At 43.0% G+C, this 26,298-nt stretch overlaps 1 protein-coding gene across 3 annotated transcripts in view; it reads right to left on the bottom strand.

Annotated features, from left to right (window-relative positions):
* The window catches only part of VSTM4 (V-set and transmembrane domain containing 4), a 38,711-nt gene extending 18,268 nt beyond the window's left edge, over positions 1–20,443 (bottom strand). For all 3 annotated transcript variants that reach the window (XM_040607284.1, XM_040607281.1, XM_040607282.1), the window contains exons 1-5: positions 20,289–20,443; positions 14,432–14,830; positions 8,036–8,104; positions 6,413–6,520; positions 2,375–2,408 (exon numbers count right to left, since the gene is read on the bottom strand). In XM_040607284.1, coding sequence (XP_040463218.1) covers positions 2,375–2,408; positions 6,413–6,520; positions 8,036–8,104; positions 14,432–14,830; positions 20,289–20,343 — 665 coding nt within the window. In that variant the 5' untranslated portion in view covers positions 20,344–20,443. The remainder of the gene's footprint in view (positions 1–2,374; positions 2,409–6,412; positions 6,521–8,035; positions 8,105–14,431; positions 14,831–20,288) is intronic.
* Positions 20,444–26,298: the final 5,855 nt, after the last annotated feature.

Below are 26,298 nucleotides of genomic sequence, written 5' to 3'. Positions count from 1 at the left end.
AAGGACTGGAGAGTTCAGGCCAAAACAAATATAAAAGACAGAAAAAAATAATTCCTATTTCCAAAGCTACACCTCCTGGGGTTTCTGGATCTGAAAAGTGACAAAATGATCTAATAACAAAAAAGCTAAAAATAAGAAGGATATTTAAAGAAAAGAAAACCTCAGAAAATTCAATTAGGTGGTTTGGAAAACCTAAAATAACTGTACTTTTTATTTAGGTATTTATTTTTAAAACATGGGTAACAAATGGATTTTGGTTAACTCGTTTTTTTCATAATTTGTTATTGGTCAAGCAGCAAACCAAAATCTAAACATTTGCTTTGTTTTACTCAGGAAATCTGGATTTAATTTTCTCTTCTACCAAGGCCATTTTGTGAGACCTGGGGCAAATCACTTAGCCCTTTGTGCTTCAGATTCCAATTAAGTAGAAACACCATTATGATGTCAAGACATGAAATACTTTAAGATGCTTAGGTATTACTGCAGTGGGAGTACAGACACTTCTTAGACACCAGACTATAAATGCAATTTTGAAACTGGATTCTGCTCTGAGTCTGAAATATCACTAAGGGAGTAGGGGCTGCGCCTCTCCTAATCAAGGCTGAATTTTGCACAGTGTAGTCATTTTGACTGGCAGGAATCTCATGCAAGTTAGTTCATCAGTTTGGCCTAATGGATATTTAGACACTGGGTTTTGGGTCTAAATATGTTGAATTAAGTTCCAAGACAAGGAGTGCATAGGTGAAGAAAAGTTAGTTCAAAGGAATTCATGGATTGTGTTTTGAACAGAGGATGGAAAATAAATGGTACCAAGTGCGAAACATAACAAAAATGATCATACTGGTCACACTTTCGTAGCTCTTTAATTTTAAAGCCCTGAAGTCGATGCACTTTAAACATGCATTTGTGGGACTGGGGCTTTCATCAGCATGTGTTGTCACACTGAAATACCTGAAACCATATCTTTTTCCATATAAAGTCACACATTTATTTTGCTTCTGGAGATTCCATTTTACAGTGAAGAAATCATGTTGGCTTGTTTCCCCCTTGCTGTTCAGCCTCCTAAGTTTAGAGTTTGCAGTGGTATTACTACCACGTCATCTATTCCTGGAGAGGCAGGTTCTGTAGCCCGAGTCTTTTTATCTGACTGCCATGCTCCATTTTTTTAGTCATGTCTTCAGTCAGGTCAAATTTTTCTCCTTTTTTTGTGTTCTCTACCAATCTACTTTGATTCCCCCCCCTCCCCCTTCTTTTTTTGTTTTTGTAATTGCAACTTTGTCCCAACAGCTAATAAAGAAAGGGAAAAAGAAAGCATCCAGGGGAAAATGAAAACTGCTGAGCTGTCTCAGTAAATTTTTGGTGTGGTGCAATGGCTGGTCAGGGTCACAGAACAAAGATCTTTCCATGAATAACATGAAAGTTTCAGCTTGTACTGGCTTCTCCTGAAAGCTCTGTTGCTTTGTTGTGACTTCATTTACATCCGAGTTTCAGTTAGATCACATACAGCAATAATCCCATGAGGATGCACTAAAAATTTGACTGTTGGAGGACCTAGGGTATGCTGTACTTGGCACCGAATCTTACAGTATCTAAAAAGATACTATGAGAAATTGTATCTGTGATACCAAGTGATACTGGATTTAAACTACAAGGCTAGAAACACATGGTTTATGTCACTGAAACCTGGGAAACAGCTGTTCTCCCATGTTATTATGTAGCCTCCCTCTTTAAACTTTTTTGTTTGTAAAATGCTTTTGTCATCTTTTTTTTTTTTTTTTCTACTGCAGTTCCAGCACAATTTATACCTCAGGAAAATCACACAATCAAAATCAGTTTTATAGCACCACATAAAAACTTTTGGCAATCAGTGGTATTTAAAGGGACAGTGATTAATGACTGCAGCAGAAGTAGAATTTTTTCCATCACTTGGAGTCTTCAGCTGAGAATAGACTTTGGGCCTTGAAAATCTGCTTTTGAGCCCCACTCCCTGTTCCTGGGTGCAGGAATCACTGAGTAACATTGTAGTTTGTTCTGTGTAAGTGGATGGTTTAAGTTGTTACCATCTGGTGAGGTGCTGGGAAACCCTAGAAAGCCACACAGGATGGAAGTAGGCTCCCGAAAGCAATCCAGAGCCTCAAGGACAGGCTTATCACTGAAGCACCTTCAGGACCTACAGCTAGATAGCCCAGGTAGGTCTTCCTTACCATGCACTGCACGTACTGGTTTGCAGGCACATTCATGAGTCACAGACCCATGACTCCCTATATTCCTGCAGGCTTTTTGGAAAACATTGCTCATCTTCTTCAGCATACATGGCAAAACAAAAACAGAACTGGTGCCTTGGGTTATAGTAAAGAGAAGTATAATCTCCTACCTGTTCTGGGGGCATTTCACCAGGTAATGCTTCACTGTTAAAGAAAAAATAAAAGAAAGAAAATGTGGCTTCACACCAACACAGTTTATGAGTTACAAATGGGCACTGCAGATAGACCTGTGCTGCTGAGACTGTGGAGTTGCCAAGTTGTTACACTGTGAGAGCTGCTAATCATCACCATTCGTTGTAGCGTGCATTAAAATGTAGTCTTACTTAAAGACATAGCTAAGCTTGGGAGAAGGGAATTTATCAAACAACACCAAAAAACTGTGGAAGTGCTGGGCGACTCACATTCTAGTGGTCAGCCCAGCCAAAAGACAGCTTGCTAAGGAAAAGCACAGCAGGCCAGTAATTTTGCTTTGAAGACTTTTATTTCCCTTGTGGTGCCTCTATTTATTTCCAGAAGCCTGAAATAAACCATTCACCCACAGGAGCCACTTCTGTTCCTAATGTAAGCTAGATTGTGGCCTCAGGCATAAAGGGATTGCCTTCTGGGATCGGATCAGAGGTCCAGTCCAGCCACTACCCTATCCCTGACAGCTGTGTGTGTGAGCTGTATAAATCCTTCTGCTTTGTGTTGCTTTGAATCACTAGTCCTGAGCAAGGGCAGCTCCTCCCCTTGCAGAGAGGCTTTGCAGCCTTTCAGGAGCCAGAGTTATTAAGATGCTCTTTTGTGGCTTAGTGGCTTCTGTGATCTGGCCAAGCTGTGCCGCGTGCTGAATGCAGAGACACGCAGGCAGAAGGAGAGGCTCTCCTGGTCAACCTCCTGACAACTTATTTCTCTGAAGGGAAAAAGGGTGCATCCCTGGGCCACGGTGTGAAGCTGAACACAACATAGATCCCTCCCTCCCTTCATGTTCTCTGCTCTTTAAAAGGCCATGAAAACCAGACATCAGTGCACTTAAAGGATTATGCCCCTCTACAGGAAAGTTTTCACATTTGAAATCATTCTCCCATTCTAAGGAAGCTACACAGCTCCTAGGAGTGCATTTTAGTCCTGCGGAAAGGGGAGCTGAGAACACTAGGAACTGGGGTTAACGCAGGGGCCATGTCTAAGCCAGCCAAGGCAGTGCTTCCATCCATCTGTCCGGCCTTGTTCAGATGCACAGAGAACAGCAGGCCCGACCCTTCGGGAGCAGGAGGATGCCCATGTACATTAGTGACATGCTTTTGAGCATCTCTAGGTATGTATTATTTTGTTTTGCCCTACAGTAAATGCTCCGGGCCTTTGAACCAGGGACTGGGAAGAGCAGCCACTTCTGTGGCTGGCATAGGGTGGGCATAGGCTTCTACCAAACCCGCAGAGGGGACCTGACCTGCAGCCATTGCTGCTTCCCAGAGCACCCCGTAGCTTGAGGGAGTCCCTTTGGTGAGGTGCTGGGTTCAGTATTGCCCTTCTCGCGTCAGAGCCCTGAGGTGAGCCAGGATCTGCTCGGGTTTCACAGACAGACGCTCCAGAGGGATCACCTCCAGCTTCAGCTACTGCAAATTTGAGTTCAGGTATGCGTTCCGCTTTCCCCCAGGCTGGGCTGTGCTTGCAGAGGGCCAGGCGGGTGTTCCCGCATTTTCTCCCTGTGCCTCCACTGCCTGCAGGCGACAGGGCACAGCCCATCGCCCTCCTTGCGCCTAGGGGCTGAGGAACAGGGGAGGAAGCTGGAGTGGTAGGAGAGCGGGGGGAGCTGTTGGTGTCTCTGTGACAGGGGTGAGGTGACCTCGGAGAGGTTCAGGGAGAAGCCCTGATGGAAACCTGCCCAGTAAGTTGAGGTCAGGAGATAGTTTTGGTTGTCCCGGGCCCTGGAACTGGTGACATGCGGAGAAGCAGAGCCAGGCTTCTCTTGGAGGGCCTTTGAGGAAGATGGGTCGACAGCCACCTCACTGAAGCTAGAAGAAGGCTGTGTCTGAAGCCTGCCTGGAGGCCTGGGGCGATGCAGAGGGAGGATTGCTTGGCCGGGCCTGTCTTTTCTCAAGGAAGGATGGACTTCATGATTCCACTGTGGGCTCTTTTCACATGGATACTAACATCGGCCTAGTCCAAAATGGAGGTGGGCGCAGAGTTGCCAAAGATGGAGGGAAGGTAAGATAATGCTTTTTGAGCAGCAGTGCTTATTCTAGCAGTCTGAATGAGAGAGCACTGCTGCTGGCTGACGGGGTGGGTATCTTGTGGTCAGACCTTAACCCCTGGAAGATGCTTCTGGAGGGGGTAAAGGAGTGCTGAGGGAGGAGGGGGCTCATTGTGCCCCATGCCCGTATGGCTGAGTGGAAACAGCACCTCCCAGGGAATGGCTGCTCCCTGGAGCTTAGGTTCAGGGCCCAGCGTGCTGCCATGGCCCAGGGGCTGCGGGGGGGAAAAAAGCAATACGGACTGCTGAAGATTGTGTCCATCACTGATGTTTCTTCCACTACTGTTTCAGAAGTGTTGATTCCCAGATGCTTGACTGGATGCCAAGCCAATTAATGTGGCTCTGGTAAATACACTGATCAGGTGGTCCTAGTTGAAAGACTTGCCTGAAAAATCTTATCGTTGTATACTGAGTGCCTGTCTGCTAAGCTTAATTCTGTTACATTTCTGTTGAATCTGTAAGTTTAATGCTGCCAGTATTTACTGGATAATGTTCAAAATCTAAATGAAAATTTGGTGGATTTTCTGCAAATATTCAGATATTAGGGTAGTGAAGAAAGGTTTTAACAGCTTAGAAGAAAATACTTTTCCTGTTATATGTGCTTATTCTATATTGTATTCTACATTATTTCTATATTTTAATGGTGTTGGTTCAATGTAAAAAGACCTTTTCTCCAAGCTGCTTATATGCTTATACCAGTGTAAATCAACAGAAGCAAAATCTAGCCCAGCGTCTGCTCAAGAAAAACCAGGATACATCAGTGTGTCTAGTGCTTGTGGCTTCAGGGTGACTCGCCATGACCAACATACTTAAGTGTGGGTACTCCCTTGGCACAAAACCTTTGTCATCACTTAACAGGGTAGGAAGAATAACATTGATCCTGCTCCTTCCTCTTGGCAAGCAGAGTGTTTGGGTTCCATTAGAATCAAAGTTACTCTACTGAGCCCACTACTGGGAAGAAAGAGCCACAGCCTGAAAAGTGTTTGTGGTCAGGCAAGGACCTCTGTATACGTTTGTTTTTTAGTTTATGTGTCTTCTCTCTCGTGTATCTGAGTTACTCATTCCTTCATTATGTGTGCAGTGCCAAAGAGGCAGCAAAGTCATTATTTCCTCCTGTCATTAAGACATCACTAACCAAACTTTTTTTGAAAGCTTCTGTTTGGAGATGGTCCTTACACTCTCCTTTACCATGGTGGCTGCTAAGCGTGCTGGTATCTCATTCTCACAGCTTGTGTGAGGTTAAACTGAAAGGAAAGTAGAGCCTGCACTGGCTGCTCTACAGATCTGAAATTGCACTTTTGATTACAAAAGGACAGCTTTCATGCAGATGTAACCTCCTTGAGAAACTCTCTCTGAGGAAGAGAAGAATGAAGCAGTAATCCTTGATTTTGAAAGATTATTGTGAAAAGGCATACCTGAATGATTAAATGATGCTTTAGTTTCAAAGAATGCTACAAATAAAAGAGTACTAATAACAACTCCCATATTCCCAAGAATATTGACAGCTAGTCAGGAAGGGAGAAGAAAACAGAACAGAATAAGGCTGCTTTGAAACCCCTCTAAATGTCTGCAGAAAGGTCACTCATGCAAAATGTTAGCTAGAGCTGATCAGAATGCAATTTAATGATATATCACTTAGTTTTCTTTCAAAGAAGCTCCAACAAGCTTCAATTTATGCAAAGCTGAAAGATTTTGAAGAGTCCAAACCAATTTTAAATGGCTATTCAAAGGGAGCAAAATGCCTTTGTTCTAGTTTTGCTGGCAGAAAAGTTTTTTTCTGCCAATAATTTTTTTTTTGTTTTTATTAAAAGCAAGACAAGGAGATAATTCTCTTTTCTGCTTTTTATGTATTCTCCTTCTCCCCCATCTCCCTCTTTGGTAAGGTCCTTGCAGTCAGCAAGAATGACATTTCACTAACCTGTGGATCTCCTCTTGTTCAGAAGTGACTGACAGAGAATAACAAGTGTAAATAGGAGGACGCTGATGATTCCTATAGAACACACAAACACTGCATATACATACAGATCTGAAAGACAAGCACAGATAATAGTCAGTGTTGCAGCTGTATGCTTCATGCTTATAGGATAGAAAAATTAAATCAAGATCTAAATAGACCCCTGCCCAAAGTATTTAGAGTAGAAGCTCAGAACTAATTTAATGCTTTTGAAGCTTTCATATAGTGTCCTCCTCAGTTTAAAATTTGGTTGAAGTCTTCATATATGCAACTAGGTTTAACTGCACCTAAAAGGGGGCTTACTTTCAGGAGAGATGACATGGCTGGTTTGGGTTTTTTTCTTTCCTTTTTTTTTTTATGTGGAAAATGAGAAGCAAATAGACTTCAATTGGATTATTTCCCAGTTCAAACAGCTGTGCTTTTTTTTATATATAAATGAAGAAAAGGGGGGTGGGTTTATATATAAACCAAGAAAAGGTGCTGCAAAACAGCAGGGGAGAAGTGCTAAGTAGCTGAGGAAGAAGCAAGAAAGTCTGTGATTGCTTCTTTTGGTGGCAGCACCAGCTTGAAATTTTTGGGTTTTGGGTGGGTTTTTTTGGTTTGTTTTCCAGTCTACAGCCTCAGTCTCCCTTTATGGCTTTCATTCAGGTGCCGTAACACATTCCCAGTGGAGCTGACAGGAGTTGTACATGGCAGATCAAGACAGAGTATTTTGTTCAGAAAAAAGAATAAATCTTTACTGACTTATTTCTGCTTTTACTAGAACTCCAAATAAAGTACTTCAGGGTTGCTGTACCCATTAATGTCTTGAAATGTCCTTAGGGAAGTATATTGGTTTCTTTCCTGTTTCACGGAGAGGAAACTAAGCCTCAGAGGTCAAGTGTTCTTGTAGAAAATAGCGTTGCTGCAACTAGACCCTTGATCTGCAGTTCTGTGCTTCATTTCCCTTACACAGTACAACAATATAGTTTGTAAATTGTGGTTTGAACAGCAAGGCTCCCCACAGAATCAAGGCCATCCTGCAAATGAACATTCCTGCCTGGCAGGCAGTGCAGCGGCTGCAGATGCTGTGCTGGCACCTTGCTAGTGCTCTGTTTTGGGGTGGGAGGAGGAGGAGGGAATCCCAGCTTCGTGTAACTTCAGATTGCGCTCTCGTGGAACGGTTGTCCACTAATCTACACAGAAAATACTGCTTGCCTGGAAACTCAGGGGAGCTTTTAGCTGCTCTTGCAGTGCAGAGCATGTTCAGCATGCAGTTTCTAAGGCTAGTGGGAGCATAGAGACCTTGGTACCTCTTCAGACATGCTCAGCACCTTTATGGATAAGGGTCTGCATTTACTTTGCATGATTAGCCAGGCATAGGTTATTTTCCCATTGACCATAACAAATATACAAGAAACTGAAGCAGAGGCCTTCCATTCTCTTTTCTCTGGCCCCTTGTACTCTGTGAGATGTTTTTTCAGGCAAAGCCTGAGTTTGCACAGGAACTGGCAAAACTGGTCCTGTTTGGGGCATTTTAGTTGCCCTGTAGTGCTGGACTAAGCTAACATCTTGTATAGAACCAATAGCAGTTAGATGCATCTTTACCTTCAAAAAACTTCCAAGTTTCATGGTTTTTCTTGAAAGTGGGATCATTAGAAGATTTTGAAGAAATCACTGGAAAAAAAACACAAAGAAGACATGACAAGAACTGAAAACCTGTGGCACAAAGAAGACATGACAGGAACTGAAAACCTGTGGCATAAAAAGTTGGGACCTCTTGAAGCAAATGTAGTTCTGCCTTAGACTTCAGTACACCAATATGTTGCTTTGTCTTACAGGATAATTAGCTTTCGATTAACGCTTTATAACACTTCAGTTATAAAACAACATTGTAAAAATATCTTCCAGCAGATCGCATCCGGCTTGGCACTCCCCATGACTGCCATATGGCTTAACACTGCCTCCCTGATGTCATCTTATTCTGGGAAGATGCAATGTATGGCTCTTCAATCAAAAGTTAAATGCAATGAAGAACAGCAAGAGAATAGAAACGCACTTTAGAAATGCCTGCGCCTTAGAATAGGGTGGCCATGTGCTTATAAGGTCTGTAATGACTTTGTGGGGATGGTCTCAGTATCTCAGGGAAAAAGCTGCCATTAATGCTCTATGTAGCTGGTTTTACTCTTGACTCGGTGTTCTCAGTTACCCAGAACTCGTACCTCTAGGGTTGCAGTTTGTGTTTCTGTGCCAAAACGGTATTTCTGAGAGAGGAGATGAACAATTTTTGCTCAAGAGAATGGGAACTCATTTTCCCTTGTAGTTATATATTAAAGATTCTTAACACTGTAGTCTATTTCAAAGTCTTAGAGGTTAAGAAAAAAAAATAATTGGAAGAACAGTAGCTTTACTGAAGGACACAGCATGGAGCCAGCCACATTAGGCACAGCTTTTTTAAAAACACAGGGAAGTCATTCTAGCAATTCCAACACGATAGTGTTTCCCCAGCTTCAGGATTGACTCTGTAGGCCCCTGATTATGTCCAACTTGCCTTCCTTCCAAGGTTTCCCTCCAGTGTTCCTTAGCAGGTTAAACTGCCCTGCAATTCTTACAACGTGCCCAAATAACACACTGAGAGAACCCAAGGTAAGAGCACTGCCCATGAGTTCTTTTTCTTCTTACTTCCCTCAAAAGCTGGCTTCTATGCCATGCCCTTTAAAAATACATGGATATGATACCTGCCTATCTGCAAAAAAACCACCCATGTATGCATGCATGGACTTTCTGAAGCATGTCCATACACTTCAGAAATTGCATATCTGAGCTCAAAAGCAGACTGCATCGGCTGCATCTGCATACTCCCAGTGTCCTTCGCTTAGATGTAGGAACAGATGAGGCCGTACATCTGAACTAACGTAAACTGCTCTGTCAGTGCTGTATCAATGGCCATCGACTTTTGAGTGCAGAATAGTTTAAGTTCTCAGCTAGCATTCCTCTGCCTATGGGTGGGAGGTTTTCCCAAGAAGACTGCATGCCCACAAGTTACACCAGCTCGCCTAGAAAAAGGGTGGACTGAATGACTATGTTCTAACTCAGTTAAGAGGGAAAATAGCTGCAGTTTGCACAGAATTGTGCTCTGATTCAAAAGGAGCAGACTACAGAGCACTGGGCAAATCGGTGATTGTCAGTATCATAACAGCTGTACAACCTAGCACTAGAATCCAAATGCTCTGACTGCTGGATCACTGTTCAAAACCTTCTCTGCTCTCCTCAGCCACATTGTTTATACATGCTGACATTTTTTGATGACATCAGATTAGATTATGTCACTTGTGTTAAACCATTATTTTTCTTCTGCTAACAATTATTACAATGGAATAGGAGTCTGGTGATGTCCTCCAGATTGCCAGTGAGGTCTGAATTTCCAAAAGAGGTTCACATGGCAAATCTTTAAAGTATCTTACTGGAAAGGGAATTCATTAAGGAGTGTCCTGTATGGATGTGAGGTGTGACGCTAACTCAATGAATATAGAACTACTTTCAGGACTGATGAAATCTTCTGTTCAGTTGTGATGGCAAGATCATCCCGAATATTTTAACAAATCTGTTCATTACATGAAATCATCACACATGTAGATTTTTTGCAAGTATTTTACAATAACTTCCCTGAAAAAAAAGGGCTTTTCTTCCTACTGGGGAAAGAAAACACCTTGCATTCCTGTAACTTGCAACATTTTTACAGTTTAGAAAGAAGGAAAAGTTAGTTTTCCTTCTTTGCAGTAACTGAATTGATCTGAACCCCACACCTTAGCTACACAGAGCAATGAGAAGTTTCTGTGTTACAGTTAGCAATAGCCTGAGCAGATATGAAAGATGCAGAGTGGCATTTTGTGAAGAGGAGTATGACAAGTGGTCTGACAACATTTTATGTTGTTTTTTCTTCTGCTACCATTTACCTGGAACATGTCATTCCCTCTCCAAGCCCTCCTGACAAATCCGTATGTTTCATTGCAAACATTTAAGAAATTCCATCATTTAGTGAATGAGAAAACACTTTAAACTGCTGAACTGCTTTATGAAATTACATTATCACAGGAAAATCCTAAAAATTATTTTCCATCTGACTTTTTCTCTACACCCCCACTCACCCCACCCAGTTTGTTAGTTGTTCTAGTTCTGTATTCCTTGGGTACATCTATCGCTCTATTTTGCAAGTCCTTCATGCAAGAAACACATTACTTGTTATCGATCCTATCTTTCAGTGTATTGCTCTTGGAGCTAGCTACCTGGTCTGGTGCAGAGGATCTGAGGGAAAGGTCAGTACAGTGTGAGCCCCTGGCTGAAAGAGCATTCTCCTCCTCCAGTTTCTCTCTGTCTCTTAACATCAGACCTGGCCCTCTCTAGCTCTCTTCCCTCAAGGTATCCTCAGAATTTTTTCTCTAAAGCATTGGAAAAAAATGTAGTCTATGCTCTAGGAGACTCTGGAATTGTATGGTGGCCTCCTAGCCCTGCTTGTAGGCCTGCAAGCTTCAGCCCTGACCATCTATTTGAGATGCTGTTGGAAGTAACAACACCTGGTAGTTACTCACAGCCTCTCCTCCTCTTTTCCACTGGCACAGCATTTGAATCACTTGTTCTTTCTGGGTTGAGATGAGAGCCTTGGCTTCCCTTCCCCATGCCAGTTGCCAGTTTTGCCCTTTCCCAAAAGCGGGAGGCTGAGGCAGTTGGGATGATCAGCCCTCCTGTTTGCCAGTTCCTTCTTGACACTGGCTGAATCTCTCCTTCCAGCCAAATGTAGAGGGGTGAAGAAGGAAGAGATAGGGAAAGGAGGAGCAGAGCCTGTTCCTAGCCAAGCGCAGGAACAGCAGGGAAGAACAACTGCTGAGCATGAAGCAAGCTAATGCCTGAATTCTGTAGGGCTAAATCATGCATGCAATAAAGTTTCATTTCATATCCCTTTGTGGTTGTAAAACTAACCACTGTGTCTTGGCTCCAGCCACTCAACATGGGGTCAGTGCTTGTAAAACTTCATGCCCTCCAGAAATTAAGATGGCTGAGTTCAGGAGATCTTGGACTCTAGTATTTTTACTCCTCCCTGTTTAAAAACAAAAGAGTGAAAACAGCAGCAAAAGTCATACAAGACACTGTTCTTTCAGCTGTGAAGCTAATTAATTCTATGTTCCATACCCAAATGGCTCCCCTCATCACAACCTTAGTACTGGGCTCATTTGCCTGTGGTATGTCCAGGAGCCCCTGACTGTAATATGTAAGGTCACTGGGCACACAGCAGCTCAAGAACAATAATTAACCTTTTTTTGTTCTTACAGCCTTCCTTCAGTTAGGAGGTTCATACAGATCTTCTCATCCTCACCCCAACCAATTTCACATTACTTGTACAACCTTAATATCTTCAAGGCTATTATCTCATTAAAATCAGCCCATGGATTCAAAAGGGTGCAGACTAGTTTATAGTGTGATCATGTAAGCTTTGGGTTTTTTAGGATACCAGGTGTGGATTACAGATCACACTTGGCTGCAGGATTATATTTCTGACCTGTGCTACTGATTGCTCTGGTAATTCATACTTAGGAGTCTAATGAACATTGGTGAAGTTTTCCTGTAAGTCCAGTTGTGTGGTCTCCTGTGCAAAAGAAGTGTGGCTGATGTACAGAGCTGTGGTCTGGGTGTTGGAGGGGTGGGCATTTCCCTGGTGGAGACAGGTAAGGTGTTGGGGCTCCTCTTGGGACTTGGGTCCTGCTCTGTCATTATTTATATTTCTGACTGTCTGCAACCAGGGAGCAGGGGAAATCCCATATCAATGTCTTAGAGGCTTCCCAGACAAGTTTTGCATGCCAAATAAGACCTAAGAGTTTAGACTAGGATTTTCTTGCTGTTGTTTAAAATTGATCCATGGTCTTTACTTCTAAACCAAACAGAACTTCAGCTTTGGACCATTAGTGTCTTTTATCATTGGTAGTAATAATTAGCTAATCACATTATGTTAATGCCATGATTTCTCAAGGCAAATTTAAAGATCACTGGTCAATATGAAGCTGCTCTTTATCTCTTGTTATACGATATTTTTTCATGTCTTTGTTGTCAAACTTTTTGATAGATCAAAGTGAAAGCTTGTGATACCCGAGAGCCATCCACAGGAGATAATGCACTCAAAATTATTTTTTACTGTCACACTTCTCTCCCTAGTGTGTTTATAATCCAAAAGTAATACAGAAACCTGAATGACACCAGTGAAGCTGGAGTTGATGGAATGTGCTTTGGATTAAGAGCACATAAACATGTTCAAATCCATCTTGAAAAGGCTTGTAGTCAATGGAGTTCCCTCACACCAAAATTAGTTTCAGAGTAGAGCTAGGGCCATTTTCACCAAAACATACGGTGGATAAGTGGGATTAGGGTTTCCCAGCTGCAGGAAAAACCTTTAAGGTCTAAACACAATGATAAATTTAGCATGAGTAGGAGTGGCAGAAACTTCATGAAGTACAGTTTCCTCCCACAAGATTTTCTGTGATTGCTGGATGAGCCTTTTGAATTTCCAGACCCATGGTCCAAGCAGTCACCCTTGATTTTTGGCATTATCTTTAGAGTTGGCCATGTGGGAAATGAACTTTTCTGTTTATAAAGCCACAAGCAGGGGGCTAGTTTGCCAGCTAGGGCTAATGGCACAACTGCTGAGCTCCACCACCTCTTCAAAGAAGCCTGTTCTCCAAATTCAGTTTTACCCATCTCTGAAAGAGTGGGTGTGGTGGTTTTAGATTTGAGCTGACCCATCCCAAAGAGAAGGCTCGTTTGTAACTTGGTTCAAAACCATCAATCATTGCTAGTCATTTCTTTATCTGAAGTTCAATACGGCTTTTCTAGCTCTGCTTTCTGGCTACAAGTGGTATAAACAAAGGTACAGAAGTGATACTAGAAATGCTACTTACCAACTGCTGCTAGACTAGTTCTAAAAGCAATGAAAACACTAAGAGAGAGGCAAAACACAGATCTAAAATATAATGGTTCTATTTCTGGCTGACCCACTGCATTTTTTTTCAGAAAATAAGTTAATTTCTCTCTGTTTCTATCTCTTTGTATTTAAATAATAATGGCATTTGTTTATTCCCACTAGCAAAGTCATAGAGAACTTGTATTCGGTCTGGCTGAGATGGAGTTAATTGTCCCCATAGCAGCCCTTCGAGCGCTGTGCTCTGTTTTGGTAGCTACAAAGGTGTTGATAACACACCAGTGTTACGGCTACTGCTGGGTAGTTCTCACACAGCATCAAGGTTGTCTCTCTAGCATTACCCCCCTCACCAGTAGGCTGGGGGTGGGCAAGATCTTGGGAGGAGAAATAGCCAGGACAGCTGACCCAAACTGACCAAAGGTTCATTCCATACCATATAATGTCTGCTTGGCAATAAAAGCTAAGAAAAAGGAGTAGGAAGGGGGGCATTCATTATTTACGACAATTGCCTTTCAGAGCAACTGCTATGCATACTGAAGCCCTGCTTCCTAAGAAGTCTCTAGGCATCTGTTTTCCTTTGCTTCTGTGCACAGCCTTTGCATTTGCTTTATTAAACTGCCTTTATCTTGCCCCACAAGGGTTTTTTCCATCTTATTTTCTCCCCTCCCTGTCTTACTGAGGAAAGGAGTGATAGAACATTTTAGTGGGCACCTGGTGTCCAGCCAAGGCCAAACCACTGCAGACCTGTGGCTGAATGTAAAGGAGTTTTAATTACTGCTATTCTGGTAAAAGGCAAAGGAAATAGACTATCTTCTACAAATCTACCAGTCTTCCCACTTTTTTACATCTCACTATGGGCTAAATAATGTTTAAATTGTAATGTGTAAGTAAAGAAATTATTCGTTTTTCTTCTCATATCCACAGATAACACTCAAAAATAACCTCACTTCAAGTATCTTACAGATTAACTTGCAAGAAAAGAAAAAAAAGGGATCATTGGACAAGAAAAAATGATAGAACTGAAATCAGTAGTCTCTCACCTCTTATTTCGGTAGCTGCTGTGCCATTTGACCAGGCCGTCCACTTATTCCTGTGTTTGCCAATTTCCTGGACTTTGCATATATAATGTCCTTGATCTGTTTCCTGGAGGCTTAGAATAAGAAATTTGTACATAGTTCCGTGTTTTTCTTTAAGAAGATGAAGTCTTTGCTTGTGGAAATGATGAGTATAATTTCCATAATATTGGACAGACCCAAACTTTGTCATTTTGATCATCAGATATTCCTGGGTAGGTGATGCAGCAAATACCCACCGCACAGCCAGCAAATTTTCTGTCTTTCTCTTTTGAGAAATGTGGCAGTAAAGGGTAGCATTATCTCCCTCCAAGTATCGCACTGTTGGTCCTGGAGAGACTGTCACATTTAAAGCCTCACAAACATCTGCAAAGGAAAGAAAAGATGGTGAGAATCCTCCATACCAGCACAACAGCACCATAACCTCTCCCAGTATGCAAATCCACTGTAGGTAAACTGATGGCATCTGTTCAGTGTGTAGCAATTTAATGAGCTTTTAGAACCTGACATCTGTCTCTCTGTGAATGTTAAAGATGGTATAAGGCCCTCCTTCAGTGAGTCTGCTCTAGTATTCTTGCTGTCACTAATAAGATAGGGCTGAAGTGGACACCTTGCTGCTGTCATAGGCTCAAAATCACAATCTTTTGTCAGTCTGAATGAGCATTAATCTAAAACTAGCTTGGAACGAGAGCAAAAAAATGTCTTTTGGAAAGCTGTTCCATGACCAGCTCTTCTAATCACTTGCATCCCACTCAGGATTTCCAGGCTAAATTGTTTCAGTAGCCAGTTTATGCCCATCTGTTCCTGTGCCAATCTTAGGTTTAAATAGTGTTTTCTTCTCTAGGTCTTGCTTCCTGACTCCATATAGAAAGCAGTTATCTGGTGTCTCAGCCTTTGCTTTGTTGAGCTAAAGAAGCCAAGCTGTTAGTCTCCTCTAGTGAAGTACTGCCTTCACTTCCATATTCACTTTAGTAGTCCTTCTCTGCATTGTTTCCAGTTTATTTTTTTGTTTTGATTGTAATTTTTTATATATTTTTCTTAATGTGGGTGACTGGAATTATAGACATGGTCTGGAAAGAGGGTCTCCAATGTGAAATAGTCATGGTACTTCTCAGATTCTACTGGTATATATACCTTGCCTGGTATATCCCAGAATTACATTGTCTTTCTTCGTGATATTTTCACGCTTGATTACATGTCAGTTTACAATTAAATAATATACTTTGGCATTTTCTTTGTCATTTCTGGTTCAATTCCTAGTATACCAAAAGAATTCTTACTAATCCCCAAGTACATGACATTGCTTCACTAAGTTCTGCTCCACTTTTGTTACTTGGTCCTCAGTCTTTCCTACATGCTATCCCAGTCTTATGCTAACTTGATATGGTCACATAATTTCAACATGTATGCTTCTTTCTACTTCTTCTAGACATCATTTGCACAAACGTTACATGATACTGTTCCCTAGATGATCACTGAAAAACTACCAGCCTCCCTATTATGCCTGTAACCAGCTCCTTTCACAGTTCTCCATGTCCTCTGTTTTAAGTAATACTCTCCTTGTCATAACCAAATGGTCATCTCAAACCTGGGTTAAATCTGTTAGATTAGTCCTTCTGACTACAAATTCAAATTAATCAGACATTATTTGCATGACACAATATGGCATAAGATTATATTGGGGCAAATCATTACTTCACTGTTCCATTCATTTCTGACTCTTTCTGCTCTTCATCATAAACTTATCTTAGACCAGTTGTTTGTCTCTCTGCTTTACTTCTAGCAACAGAGAGTATAGGTGAAGACTGAAAGAAATCCATAGATGTTCATTAGAGGAAGATTTTTCTTTCCTGACCTGATTTATGCTGGTCTGATTTTCTGAGGCATGGGAATCAACACTCATTTTATTTCCTTCCTAATGTACATTAAGAATGTTCTTATTAGTCATATCAGAGACTGATTTATTTTTTACCAATGGTATATTGTGGCAATATGTTCCCTAAATGACTTGTAATGTGTAATCTACTGGTTTGATGGCATCCACTAGAGAGAGAACCATATTTCAACAGTGAGCAAGCAGTCCCTGCAATACGCTCTGCAGACACAAAGTGTCCTCTAAAATATGAATTTTAAACTTCCAGTTATGTGAATATACTGTACTCAAATACTAATGAGAATTGCAACTCTGAGAGAATGATTTTTTCATTTCTGGACACTTTTCTAGCACATCATCTAGGAACATTTTAACAAAGGGGATGAGCATTTTGGCAAAGACTCTTGGCTGCCATCAGTTCCTGAAACACAAACATATATTTATCTTCAAAATAAGCAAGTAAAGTATTTCCATTCAATTTCTGAAGGAGTATTGGAGTCAGAGACACTGGTTTTGTGGCCCTGGTGAAGTTGTGAAACAGACTGGTGAATTGTATCACCTTACTTAAAGTAAATCCACAAAGTTAAGGAAGTTACATTGCAGCTGTTTGAGAAGAACCCTCTGAAAATCAAGAGTATAATAAATATTTTGGGTCATTTCAATAGAATGCTCTACTGAATGGTGTATTTTTTCCAAGTAGACATTATTTTTTCTTCATGAAGGAGAAAATAAGTTGTACAAAGAAAACTGGGAGGGTTTAATTTCTTAAAGAAACTACAACTAAGCATGGCCTAGGTTATCAGTATAATTATCTGTGCCTAATGTTTGGGTGTGCAATTCATGTAACTGCCAAAGCAAGATACTATTCTGGATTGCAGGAAGCACACAAGTAGGATAGGATGTTGAAATTTAAAATTAAGGCTGAATACAACCAAAAAGTTTAGAGGAATGAAAGTTCAGTTATTGTTGGAGTTATCTGACCTTGGTATTTACAGGCAGATATGAAGATAAGGCCTCTACCATTAAAATAAGATTAAATTTTGAAGGCTGTGCTGCTTATAAATGAGGAATAAGTTTAAGAATTTCAACACTTTTGGGGGTTCTTATAATTACTTACACTATAAATGTTTAATAAATCATTTATTAAAGTGTGGTTTGGGTAAATAAAAACCCAAACTTTTTCTACTGAATTTATGAACATGTAATGAAAACTGTAAAGAAAAACAATTATGTCATTTTCCTGACATGTGAACTTCTTGTTTGAAAAAGCTGGCTAAGGTTAATTGTGGAGTAGAGTCCCAAAATAAAAGGCAAAAGTATCATTGCTTAACTTGAAACTAGGCAGAACATAGTGCCAAAAAGTACGCAAGAGAAAATAAAGAGGAACTCAGATACGGTGATGATGGAAGCCTCTGCAAGAAGATAAAAAAGCATTGTGCATGGAGTCTCTGATCCCTTTTAGCTGTTTACACTCATACAGACATTGGTATTTTATACCTAAGGCTTCTGCTTTTCCTTTGGGGACACTCCTTTTCATAAGGAAATACCAAATTTTGCATCCTTCATGTTGTCTGATCAGTGGGAATCCATCTCCTTATCTTCCTTCTGTGGCTTCTATTGGTGTGGCCAAACCAGTGCAGCCATGAGGAGGGTTTTGGAAGTTTCCTGACGATTTTACCATGATCTCATCTCATCTCATCTTACATTGAACAGGGTCAGGTGATGCTTTATATAAAACGGAAAAACAGTATCCATTTGACTCTATCCTCTCACTGCCGTTGGAGCAGGAACAGTGGTGGATTTTGGAGGAAAGAGGTCATTTACCTCTTATGTGGAAAGGAAAAGCCTCATTCAGGGCTCTCAGACACTAGTGGAAATGTTCCTCCTGTATTTAGCAAGCACTGAATCAGCCCCAACATGAGGTTTACCCTTGTAATGGGCTTCTTGCCAAGACAGGAGACTTCTCCACAAGTTGAGAGCAGGCTTGTATGCCAACAGAGCACCTAATTTCTAGACTTCAGATTGCTGCTCCAAGTGAGGAATCACTGTTTTTCTTCTCCTGCCTAGTCAGTATAGCATGATGTAGCTGCTCAGGTGGAGCTCACCACAACAGTCTTGCTTCTGCTTGGAAAGGGAAACTATTTATAGAAAGGGGAGGAGAGTGAGTCAAAGACTTGAGGATTCCTTTGCAGTGTGCTTAATCATCAAACACATCTCTCCTATTTGCAGTCAGCTCACTTAGTTGCCCCCATCCTGATGCTATAGCTATTTGTTTCATTGGTACCCTCCACCTGCTTGTCTCACTAGTCCATTGGGAGTCAGGGAAGGTTACTGCTGACTAAACTCCGTTTTGAAAAGTGCTATTTTGAAAATAGTCCACTTCTGCTTACACCAGTTCAGTTTGAAGTATTAGCTGGGTTTGGACTTTGTTTTCTGCCCATACTACATAGCAAAACACTTCCGCAGCACTGTCAGGAGTAACAAATAACACTTTCAGCAGCCAGCAATCCTGTCTGTGCCAGGGCTGTCCCCTGTGCTGGAACCAGTAGCAAAGGCCCCCAGCCACTGCTGGGTCCTTATGTTTGGTGAGCGGTTTCAGCATGGTTGCGTTTTTGTGGAAGAACTCCAGCTACTGCAGTTGAGATACTTGTACGCAGAGCTGCTCCTGTGCGCTACTGCTCACAGCCCAGGTTTACTGTTATAGACAGGGCCCTCTCCCTTCCTCCAGGGAGACTGGCCTGCAGAATCTACAACCCACCCTTCAGGGCTGAGGGGACTTTTTTCCTCCTCCGCTGCTGATAGCTAAGGGACTACAGAGGCATGCCATCAGCGCAGTTACCTTGTGATCTCAGATTTACATGAACAGAAGCATAGGGGTTGGCTTTTATTGTGTTGTAGTTTGTTCTGTGAAACAATGTTACTGTCAAAGCCTGCTTTATTTTGACTTCTCTACAATTAAAAAAGTAAGTGGAGCAGATGAGCCAGGCTGAAGCAAAGCTCTTTGTTTAAATGAAAATAATTAGGAGCTGGCTAGCAAGATCACCAAAAGCAACCAGATTTTTTCAGTTGAACGGATCTGTCTGCGAGTTTCATGTCAGAGACTCCTTCTCAGGAGGACTCCTGAGCTTCTGCACTGACCGAAGATGGACTTGAACCAAACCTCTGCCTCTACCATCTCCTGCCCTTTTGACATATTCCTTTGAACTGGAGTATGTTCACTGCTTTTAACCTTGAGTGAGCAGGGCTTCCCCACCCCTCTAACCCTCCCTGCACCTTGAAGTTCAGATCTGGACTCTGTGTCCATTTTGCAGCTTTAGGAGACAGCGCTGGCCCAATGCACCTTTGATTTTGCAGGAGGTTTCTTACAGCCGACCTACGGGTTCCGTTTGCGCCGGGCGCCTACAGGATTCAGGCACCTGTGGAAAAACCAGTGCCGCACCTCCCTTTGCTTGCAGTTCCACGGGGCAGCTCGGCACCGTCCCGCCTGGCACAGGAGGTGGCGGAGGACACGTTTCTTAAACTTCCGCACGGGAAGGGTTGCCTTTTTTAAAAGTACAGTTGCGGCTCAGGTCGCCGTGCAGAAACGCTGCTGCCGGGAGCCCGGAAGGCGGCGGCAGAGCGGGGCGGGGGGCGGCGGGGGAGGACCCGGCCGGCCGCGGGGAGCGGGGTGGCCGCTCCCGTCGCTGCCGTTGGGCTTCCCCGGGCGGCGGTCCCGCCAGGCCCCCTCTCCTGGTGCTCGAGTACCGGGCGCTGCCGCCGCCCCTTCGGCGGTGCCGACGGCGGGGTGGGGGCCCGGACCCCGCTCCGTGGCGCCAAGGGGCGGGCGGCGTCCCGAGGCGGAGCCCGGAGTCCCGCGGGCGGCCGAGGGGCTGCCCCGTCCCGTCCCGGCCGGGAGGGACGGAGGGAGGGAGGGAGGGAGCCGCCGGGCTGGGCGCCCGCGGTGCCGCTTACCTGGGGCCGTGGCCGTGGCCAGCAGTGCGGCCAGCGCCGTGGCCAGGAGGCGCATGGCCCGCAGGGCGCCGGGTCGGGTCCCGTCCTGTCCCTTCCCTCTCTGCCGAGCTGCCTCCCTCCTCTCCTCCCTGGCCTCTCGCCTCCTCCCCGCCCGGTCCTCGCTTCTCCCCTTGCCTTTCATCTCCTCCCCTTTCTCCTCCTTTTTTTCCGCTTTCTTCCTTCCCTCCCTACTTCTCTGCTCTTCCCACCGTCCTGCCCCCTATTCAACACCCCTCCTTTTTCTCTCGCCTTCTTTCCCTTTCCTTTCTCCCCGCCGAGCCCAGGCCTGTGGGATGACACTAGGACCAGATAAGGCAGCTCCATCTGTAGCCTGTGACCCCCCCGTGTGCACACCCTCAGCCCGAAGGGCCCGGGTCTGCAGGTGGCGGGTGGGATGCTCCCCTAGCTGAGCACAGAAAGCCTCCTCGGAGCCGGTGAGACAGCCTGGCAGCTAGGGGTTGTGGGGCAGGGTAGCAGGGAGGGGAAGGCTGGGTTATGCATCCTCTCTGCTTTCCTGGAGGTATTTGAAATTTTGCAGGCCCTCATGCCCATTCCCCTCACCCCGCTCCTTAACTGGAATAGGGCCACCATTAGCAGGGAGTTCTAGTTAATGGCTGCCTGCCTTTCCTTTCCTTGGGCTGTGTTGGTGGCAGCCTGGGGACAAGGAGGTCTAGCAGGCCACAGTGGCCCTTCAGTAGGCACACGGGGGTGGATGCTGTAGGCTGTTTGGACACCTGTGCTAGGACATTACACATGGTGCTCCAGTGCTGGGAGGATTTTGGCCTCTGCTGTAGCAGCACAACAGTTGACCATGGACATTCACCCTCTAAAATAATTCCTAAATTAATTGGTATAGCAGCTTAAGGTGCATCACCCTAAGGTTACCATGCTTGTTTTCCAAATGGTAGTATACTTCTAGACCAGAAAGGACAAGGGAAGTTGGCACCTGGCAGTCTACTGCTGCCCTTCCCCATTATTCCTTTTGAAAGTGTTTAGCATTTGAAAACCCTCAAACGTCCAAAGACATGATCCTAATCCTAGCAGCTTGTATGATGGGTTATGCCTGATTTTAGCATTCACATTGTATAAAGTGTGGATGATATAAACACTTTGGCATTCCTGCTTCCCTGGATAGGGTAATTAGTACTGATTTAGCTGCTCCACCCCTCCTCTAGTAGTCACTTAGGCAGGATAATACATGCCTGCTTTTAAGCACCACAGAAAATTTAGCATGTGCTTCGTCTGATCCTTATGAGACTAAACACTGCCTTTAATACTGTGCAATTCGTTTACCTCAGGGACAGACTTTTGTGTCCATAGGGCAAACATTCCTTGCAAGAGAATGGCAGGTCTGGATTATGCACAGAACAGTCAGCAGACCTGAGGAAACAGAGGAAGAAGTAAAAAGTTGTACTGCCAGGGGAGCTAATTAAGATTTGTAGATTCTAGTCTACTCCTTCAACATACCAAAGGGCAATCCTATCAAACAGAGAAGCTAATTCAAAAAGAAATAGACAAATTCACAAAAAACTGTGCCAGCAATTATTTAATTTGATGTTCCTGATAGAAGCTCCATCTCAGGATGTCCTTGGACTTCTGGCTGAGGGGGGAAACCAGGGGTGACTGATTTTGTGTACACTTTTCCAAAGCATTTTCTGCTTGCCATTGTTGGAGAAAAGATATTAAGCTGGATGGACATTTTAGACCTTCTCATATAATTCTGCTAGGCTCAGTCATGGGTCACTCCATGTCTCATAAATTCCTTCAGTCTACTAATTTTTTAATGGTGTGTACAACACACTGATGTAAAGATATTAATAAGGACTGCCTAAGCTCTCATGTAAGTGCCTGGACCCTACAGAGTTTAAAGAAACACTATGAGAACCAGTGTCAATGTTTGTCATTGTTTATCAACCATCCCAGTTACTGATGCCACTAACAGTTCTTTTAATTGCATCAAGGACCCTAATGAGTTTTGGGACAGAGCTAGATCAATTAGTTGGTGAGAAGGCTTCATATGATCTGTTTCCCTGTGACAAAAGATACAATAGAAGAGTCAGAAGCATATCTAGGCTTCTCCAGTCTCATGTGCCTGCCATGAAAAAAAAAAGAAAACATATTCTTTCTGATTTGCAGCTTGTGGTCTCTGTACCTTTGACAGTTCCCTGTGTGTTGTGGGTTTTCTTTTTTGTGTAGAATTATTTAGTTCATTCCTCCCCCACTAAAAGTTCTTCATTAACATAAGAACATGAAAAGTGTCCCTTATTCTTAAATGGACATTTCTTTTAAATTTTAGAATGTACTTTTAAAAGTTATTTAGGCTGAAAGTCTTCAATACTTGTCATTGCATAAATAAGCTCAGGTGATGCTGCCCTTTAGGTTTTTTACCAAGGGAAAGCTTTTCTTTGCACAGATAGGAATAGGACACATAAGCTTCTATGCACAGGTCTCTCTCTATGTACTACCACTAACATGTACTACCAGCAGCATTCTTTAGGCAACCCAGTACCTAACATACCTAAATTTATCTACATTTTGTCAGTCTCTTGGGCTATACTCATGGGCCAGGCAGCACTTGTCAGGCTAGTGAGCTGTGGGGAAACACAGATCGCTGACCTCCCATCTTCTCAGATTTGCTGCTGACCTCTTGGAAGATTTTACACAAATCAGTCCTAACCTCTGGATTGCAGCTGAGTGTTCTGTAACCTTTCTTTGTGCCTGGACTGGAAAGGTTTGCTAGTGCAACTGGAGCAACCTACATGAAAGGTTGCAATTATGTGGTCTGGCTATTTCATTGTTAAAATCTTTTATCCCTTCAACCCATTTGTAGCAGCTGAGATGTTTCTGCTTTCACAGAATGTTTATTCAAGCTTGTTGATGCCTTTTACTTGATACCATCACAGTTTACCCCCCTACCAAAAATCCCAGAGGCCAGATGAACATGCAGTTCAATTCCCTTTTTAACCCACAGGCCAGGCGCACAGCTCTGTAAGCCAGTGCATCTCCCTTAGCTTCTCCAGAAACTGAAGCATGTGAGCAGAGCCTCTGACCCACAGGATATGGTTTTCTCTGCTTTGGCAGCACCTATGTGGCCTTGTGGCCTTGTTTCCTGCTGGAATGAGTGTGCTCTGATAAGGAAAGTGCCTACTCAGCACTCTGATGCAGCTGACACAGCTCAGACTGCCTGTTTGTGAAGAGCTTGGAGCCCCTTACTCGCTGGGGACAGTGTTATTGAAACCACCAGCCTCAGTCACTCTGGGTGAGACCTGCTGTGCAAACCCTTTTGCCTCTCTGCAAAGTCACATGTATCACAGTAGGTAACCACAGCCTCTTGGTTGTCTCTGTCCTATCCTCCCTCTCTGACTACTATTCTTAACCTGTCTTCTTCTACTGAAAGTCCTTACTAGCATCCCTAAATCTGTCTCCAAAAACTCCTGCAGGATTCCTGTGAGCAGAATTGTGGCTTGCCCTTACAACAATCTTGCAGTGCAGCAAAGCAATACAGTAGTATTCACTGCCAACTTACACAGGGCTGCTTTGGCTCTGCTCTAGCACTGGGAAAAATGTCTCCATGAGGCTGCAGCTCTCACCATGTGCAGATGGACTGTGGCAGGCTGATTGCCTGCTTTCATACGTGATATGTTGTTAAGGAGAGTTATGCTTGTTCTGAGTGATGTAGGGGAGTTTGCTTCCCACCTGCAGCAATAAACTGTCTTTCTGAACTTCTTTTCTTTACTTGGATTGGTCAGGGCAGCTATAGCTTATCACCCTCCCACACCTTATTCAGACAGCGTGCAAAGATGCTACCTGGCTGCCTGAACCTTATCATGGAAACATAAGTTATGGCCAGGTCTTCAGAATTTAGCAGCTGGTAGCTCCCATGGCCCAAGGAATCCTAATTACAAATGAATGTTCAGTGATTAGAGATGGATAAAATCCAAACTGATTCAGTGTTGCCAAGCATGGAAGGAGCTTGGATCTGTATCTAAACTTTCCCATCCCTTTAATGGACCAAATTAACTTTGAATGTAATGGTCCAGAGCTTCTGAACAGCATATCTTAGGATTAAAAATATTAGCCTGATATTTTTCCATGGGTATTTTCTGGACTGATGTCCGGGAAATATTGTTCGGGAGATCCAGCTCCACATCAGCAAGAAAGACACTACATAAGAGCTTCCAAAATGTAAGCAGCATGCCTTTTAGGTCTCTGAATGTCATGCAATGCTTACACTGTGTTTGGGGCTTTGATGGTAGTTTAGTTGCCATTTACTTCTGACTATTTGGCAAGTTGCTAGATAAGTTGGTGTTGTTACTGAATTTTTCCATTCCCCCAGTGTAAGATGTCTTTCCTCCATTCTCTTTTCCTTTTTCTTTCAGGGTTATGAATGATACTGATGTATCTGGGTAGGATCTGATGTTTTGTGTGGTGCAGCCATACTTCCCTGGATAGAAGAAATCCTTACCATCGATGTTGCAATATTTTTCCATTTTCTCTTTCTTCAAGTAGAAGGATTTTATTTTTTTTTAGTTCAGGAAACTTGCTTTTGTTATTACTTCTCTGATTATGTTTCAGACTGCATAAAAGAACAGGGGATTTATTACGTTTTTCTTCACTCTTGCTTCAAGTTTGATCATTCCAATTTGCAGGGCATGGGTAATCTTGAAAAAAATGAGAATTCTGGATGTTTTGCAAGAGTGTTTAGAGCCTCTGTAATGTACTTCCTGCATCTTTAGGTGTGTGCAAGAGTTGAAACCTGATTAAGTCTTACTGTGCATTGTCATGCGCATAGACACAGGCTCAGCTTCATATAGTGGTACATAGCAGTATTATTTGAGGACCATTAAAAAGTCCATTGCAGTTCCAGTTCTGTTCTCCAAAGACAGTAAAATGTCGTTTTTAACTGTCCTTATTTCTGGCAGAAGGTGAGAAAATGTCATGCTAAAAGGGATTTCAAAGCCTTTTCAGTGGGTTAATATGTTCTAGCTATGCATTCTCATTAGGCACCCGTCCCAATTAAAACATTACTGACAGTACTTTGCTCTCAGGGGGCAGGGGGAAGTGGGGAACATACTGCCACAGTGTCCAGACAGAAAAATGATTGGTTGTGGAATGCAGAATTTGGATGAAGGTGAATTAAGGTGAATATGTGGATGAGATATGAACCAAAACTGTTCAAGTATTGCTCCTGATTGATACTAAATGCTTTATTCCTGTGCGTTAGTTATCCCTGCCTGCAAAGCTATGATGCATGTAGAACCTACTTTCTCCAGGAAGTCTGTCTGGAAAATAGACTGTGAAGCTTTGTCTAACAAATGGAACCAAATTACAATCTGCACTTTACAAATCGCTAACTCACCTTGGAAAAAGCTCAGGTTCACAACTGGAAAACAACTACAAACTTGAAAAAACACGCAGCAACTGGAGAGACCCCAGGGGAGAGCCCAACAAGGAAGACCACAGCTCTAGAAAACATGGCCTGTAAGGAAGCACTGAAAAGAAGGGATTGCTCAGTGAGGCCTGGGAAGCATATTTCCAGGTATTGTAAGGCTTTTGCAAAGAGAGGAAATAAACAACCATCTGTGTTCACTGACAGTAGAATGAGAAACTGTGGATCTAAATTGTACAAAGCAAGATCAGCTATTAAAAAATGCTTTCTAACCATGAACTTAGGGGCTGGAATAGGGAGATGAGAGGCCCTCATTATGAGAAGGTTTTAAATATAGATTAGACAAATATTTGTCAGAAATGGTCTAAGTATATCTGGTCAGCTTTTTAGAAGTGTGTTGGACAAAATGAGAACTGAAGAACTCTTCTAGCCTGGTTTCCTTTGATACTGTTTTATGCTCACTGTACATTGTCTCCCTTAGCAGAAATACTAAATCCTTGAACGCGCCACAGAAAAGACATTTAAGCTCTTCACATCCCAAGGAATAACAAGTTTGTCTCTGACCTACTTAGTCCTACTCAG

Source organism: Falco naumanni, chromosome 9, assembly GCF_017639655.2.
Source record: "Falco naumanni isolate bFalNau1 chromosome 9, bFalNau1.pat, whole genome shotgun sequence".
Lineage (NCBI taxonomy): Eukaryota > Metazoa > Chordata > Aves > Falconiformes > Falconidae > Falco > Falco naumanni.
The sequence above is the reverse complement of the archived record's forward strand: the minus strand, read 5'-3'. Positions and strand labels throughout refer to the sequence as shown.